At 38.1% G+C, this 4,937-nt stretch overlaps 1 protein-coding gene across 1 annotated transcript in view; it reads left to right on the plus strand.

Annotated features, from left to right (window-relative positions):
* Window positions 1-4,937, plus strand: part of ADAMTSL1 (ADAMTS-like 1) — a 496,626-nt gene that overhangs the window by 201,866 nt on the left and 289,823 nt on the right. The window contains exon 6 of the mRNA XM_010857061.1: window positions 4,188-4,262. Coding sequence (XP_010855363.1) covers window positions 4,188-4,262 — 75 coding nt within the window. The remainder of the gene's footprint in view (window positions 1-4,187; window positions 4,263-4,937) is intronic.

The raw sequence follows: 4,937 nt of genomic DNA on the forward strand, positions 1-4,937 counted from the left end.
GGAGGAAGGTGATAAAACCAGCCTTCTCACACATTCTCTAGTGTCTTTTTTTAACCATTTTTAATTGAAGTATAGTTAATTTGCAGTGTTGTGTTAGTTTTATGTATACAGCAAAGTGATTCAGTTATACAAACACACACACATATATATTCTTTTTCATATTATTTTGCATTATAGGTTATTGCAAGATATTGAATATAGCTCCCTATGCTATATAGTCCTTGTTGTTTATCTATCTTATATATAGTAGAAGGCGATGGCACCCCACTCCAGTACTCTTGCCTGGAAAATCCACGGACAGAGGAGTCTGGTAGGCTGCAATCCATGGGGTCACTAAGAGTCGGGCACGACTAAGCGACTTCCCTTTCACTTTCCATTTTCATGAATTGAAGAAGGAAATGTCAACCCACTCCAGTGTTCTTGCCTGGAGAATCCCAGGGTCGGGGAAGTCTGGTGGGCTGCCGTCTGTGGGGTCGCACAGAGTCGGACACGACTGAAGCGACTTAGCAGCAGCAGCAGCAGCAATGTGTATATATATATATACAAATCCCAAATTCCTAGTTTATTTCTCTCCCCCACCTGCTATCCCCTTTGGTAATTATAAGTTTGTTTTCTGTAAGTCTGTTTCTATTTCATAAATAAGCTCATTTGTATATTTTTTAAGATTCCATATATAAGTGATATCACATGATGTTTGTCTGACTTATTTCACTTAGTATGATAATCTCTGGGTTCATCCATATTGCTGCAAATGGCATTACTTCATTATTTTTTGTGGCTAAGTAATAGTCCATTGTTAATTGGAACCTTCTTTATCAATTCCTATGTTGACAGGCATTTAGGTTGCTTCCATGTTTTGGCTGTTGTAAATAGTGCTGCAATGAACATTGAGTTGGTGGTGATTTGGACGCTAAGTAGTGTCTGACACTTGTGACTCCATGAACTGTAGTCTGCCAGGCTCCTCTGTGTGTGGGTTTCTCCAGGCAAGAATACTGGAGTGGGTTGCCATTTCCTTCTTCAAGAACACTGAGCTGCATGTATCTTTTTGAATTATGGTTTTCACTGGCTATATGCTCAGGAGTGGAATTGCTGGATCATATGGAAGCTCTATTTTTAGTTTTTTAAGGAACCTCCATGCTGTTCTCCAAAGTGGTTGCACCAGTTTCCTTTCCCACAGCAGTGTAGGAGGATTCCCTTTCCTCCACTCCCTCTTCTCCAGTCTCTTAAACACCCCTCTGTGCACCATACTGTATTCGACAGCAAGTAGAAGAATCTTCCAACCCATCCCTAATCACTGAGAATTTATCATCAAATGAGACAATTATTAATACATCTGTAACTCAAAGACTGGCTTTTTATCAATATGTGGCAAATAAAATTAATTTTTTTCCTATCTTGCTTTTTTGCCAAGTGAAGAGCACCATATCTCAAAGTATATTCTGAGATGTATCCGACAGTGTGAAAAGACAATACATAAAAAGTTTCCATGGGTAAACACATTGGGAACACACTAGTTAAATAGAGTGAAATGGAATTCTTTGGTTCAGGGATCTTAAGAAACTAATGTGCTTGGGAATTTCCATGATTGGAGTATGGTATGTGGTATTTCCCTGCATATTTTATCTTAGGTCCCTTTTGTAGGAACCATAATGTTGGACGAGTGGTTTGTCTTCTTTGTCACTGAAATGTACCTGATATGTGGGCTTCCCTGGTGACTCAGCAGCAAAGAGTTTGCCTGCAATGCAGGAGATGCAGCTTCGATCCCTGGGTTGGGAAGATCCCCTAGGGAAGGAAATGGCAACCTACTCCTGTATTTTAGCCTGGGAAATCCCATGAACAGAGGAGCCTAGCGTGCTTCAGTCCTTGGGGTCACAAAGATTCAGACACGGCTTAGCAACAACAACATGAAGCTTGATACTAGGAGACACTCAGATAGTATCTATGGAATAAAATAATCAATTTGGCAGTTGCCTGATGACCTACCAGTTGTCTGTTCACCCTTTATAGAACCATAGGAGGATAAGCGGGGACTCTTCCTACATCTGGTGCTGTGCATTGCTGACTGTTCAAGTTGGCACTAGCCCGAATTCTCCGTATTTCTCTTTGACATGGCAAGAGCAGAGGGCAATCTGGAGACATTCCATCTTGCCTGGTCTACTCTCTCCATCCTACCCTCTTCCCCCAACAACCTTCTAGGCTCTTCTCCATCTTCCTTGGGGAGTGTACAAAAGTGACTGTGCCAGCCAAAAGCTTGAGTTAATTGGGTTAATGCCCCCGCATGTGGAAAGTGAGTCACTTCTCAGCAGAACAAGAGGGAGGCTGCTGAGCCATGTGGGGGTCAGAAGCCCACTGCTGAGCACTGCAGGGCCAGAGAGCTTTCCTTTTACTTGCACTTTACTTGACCTGTGGATAAACAAAGACTTTCTATTTCTAGAAAGCCCATTGTTTTAACTGCTTTGAGTTTCTTTTATAAGCTTAAATACCCATGGCTTAATGCAAGGTGTTTAAAGCTCTACGGGCCCAGTCTCAACATTTGTTTTCCTTTTCTGTATTCCCCTTATGTATTTTGTTTCTGTGCCACAAACTCTTAGCTATCCAAAATCCAGCCTTTTCTTTAACAGTGCCTGGCATTAAAATACAACTAAAAGGTTGTAATGTGTGTAGAATGTTCAATATTGTAGAAAACTTGATAAATGTAATCTTTTAGGGAAGAAATTGGGAGCATATGATTCTTCTTTCTCATTCAGCTGGCTATGAGCTCTGGGCCTTGGAGCATTTAAAAACATCATCAAAGTAAACAGCATTTCAGTCTCTGTCCTTAAGGATACTTGGAATAGACAGATAAAATGATATTTACAAAATACCTACTGTGTTCCAGACTATATGTCTGCTTGGTATACATGTCTATAGTCATACTTACATCTGCTAACAGTAGTATTGTGAAGTAAGTGTTGGTTTCACTGTTTTACAGAGAAACTAAGAGTCAGAGAAGTTAGAGAATGTCTGAAATTCATTTATTGAAATTAAATTCTCCCAAAGACAGGATGATAATGTTAAGGTTCAGAGAAATTGGCTAGCTTTGGGGATTCTTTTACTCAAATGAAATTCTTCCAGTGATAGATAGGATGGTAATGTATAATGCTGGAAAGATGGGAAACAAAGAATCCCACAGAGTTTCTGAATATGCTGATGAGTTTAAAAATGCCTGCCTTTCTGTTGTCTTCTGAAATGCCCTCCTGGTCTTTGACCTTCTGTTACTTATTATACTTCTCAGAGGCCTCATTTCTTCGTCATCAAATCAGAATGATAGCATCCTCTTTGCCCATATTATAAGTTTGGGGTGACGGAATAAACAGTAAAGTTTAGGGGAAAGTGAAATTCTTCAGTGCTATGCAAATATAAAGGATTCATTTCACAAATAGAGTTCTAAATGAGCACACCTATGATGTGTTTGAGATACATGTTATATTCCTCTAATTTTTTAGCAAATGTAGGTTTTAGGAGTGCTTCCACTGAATTGTGGCTCAGTTTTCAGATAGGATGAAAATTGAATAATTTCTAAAATAATCTCTAATTCAGTCAATTTTTAAAATTTTTCAAAATCAAGAGGGAATGTTGGGGGAATGTTAGTAAACATTTATGGGACACTCACAAAATATAGTATTAGCTGTAGATAGTGTGAAGGATATTAAAGAATGGAAAGCATGATTTCTGACCTAGAAAGTTAAAAAAATACAAGATAGTGCCTTCTGATCTGTGGTACTCATCCAACATACTCACTTTGCTCAAGGGAAAGCCAGATTTTAATATAATAAAATCTTTAGAGCATTAGAACTTATTTTCTTTTTGTAATTCTATACAACTGCTCCAGTTTAAAATATGAGGATACAGGATCAGGTTTTAACATTAGAAATGAACACTTGTAAATTCTTTTTTCAATATGTCACAATTCATATATTTTTTTCAAAGGCCAGATCCCTATGAATTAGCAAGTGACCAGCTTTTTCAGCATATTTTATTTTGTAGAAAGTGTAAATTTTGATTCCCACATATTGGTGTTCAGATTTTAAACACATTTTTAAAAGATTGTCATTTGGGGGTGTTTGTAAATCAGTGCCTTACAAAGGACATAATCAGTAATTTTGTATCAAATTATGTGTTTTAAGATTCTGCTTTTTTCTCTCTAGTGGACAACACAGTGGTTGGTATTCCCTATGGAAGCAGACATATTCGTCTTGTCTTAAAAGGACCTGATCACCTGTGTAAGTAAACTCAGTTGTTGACTTTTGGATATTGAGAATTTTAGTCATTATTCTGTTTTTTTTTCTCCCCCCCCAGAAAAGATTACGATTTAGGAATACAAATCTTAATTCTCTATCATAATATGGTATTTTGAGTACTTTTATTTTTCTTTCAGTTGCCTAGGAGATAGCAGAAACCTCTCTGGTTATTACCTCTAACCACAGTTATCCTGAAAGATGCAAAATTGATGCTTCCAATAGATTGTTCCTGAGTTAAGCACATGTTTATGATTTTGTGCATGTTATTTCTCATTCTCTCTCTTCTTCCTCTTCAGTCGATCTCAGTCTTTTCCTTGCCTCACCTCTTGTTTTTCTTCTTCTTTCCAACCTTCCCTCCCTCTTCTTCATTCTTTTAAATTTCTACTTTCATGCTCCATTACTTCATCAATTTAGAGGAATATAGAAACTCCTCACAATCTTAACCCAATGGCATTTAAAGAGAACTGTGGGGTCTAAATAAGCACACCAGGTAGAAAAGATAATGCAAGACCCTAACATCTTGAAGATAGCTTTTGGAATTCAGGATTGAAGGGTAATCATAACCCCAAAGATCAAATGGTAGCAGGGTCCAACCAGAGCCTGGGCAAGAATTGATCTTTAGTCATGCCAAGCCAGCAGTACATAGCCACATCTTTT

Source organism: Bison bison, unplaced genomic scaffold (assembly GCF_000754665.1).
Source record: "Bison bison bison isolate TAMUID 2011002044 unplaced genomic scaffold, Bison_UMD1.0 scf7180017864376, whole genome shotgun sequence".
NCBI lineage: Eukaryota > Metazoa > Chordata > Mammalia > Artiodactyla > Bovidae > Bison > Bison bison.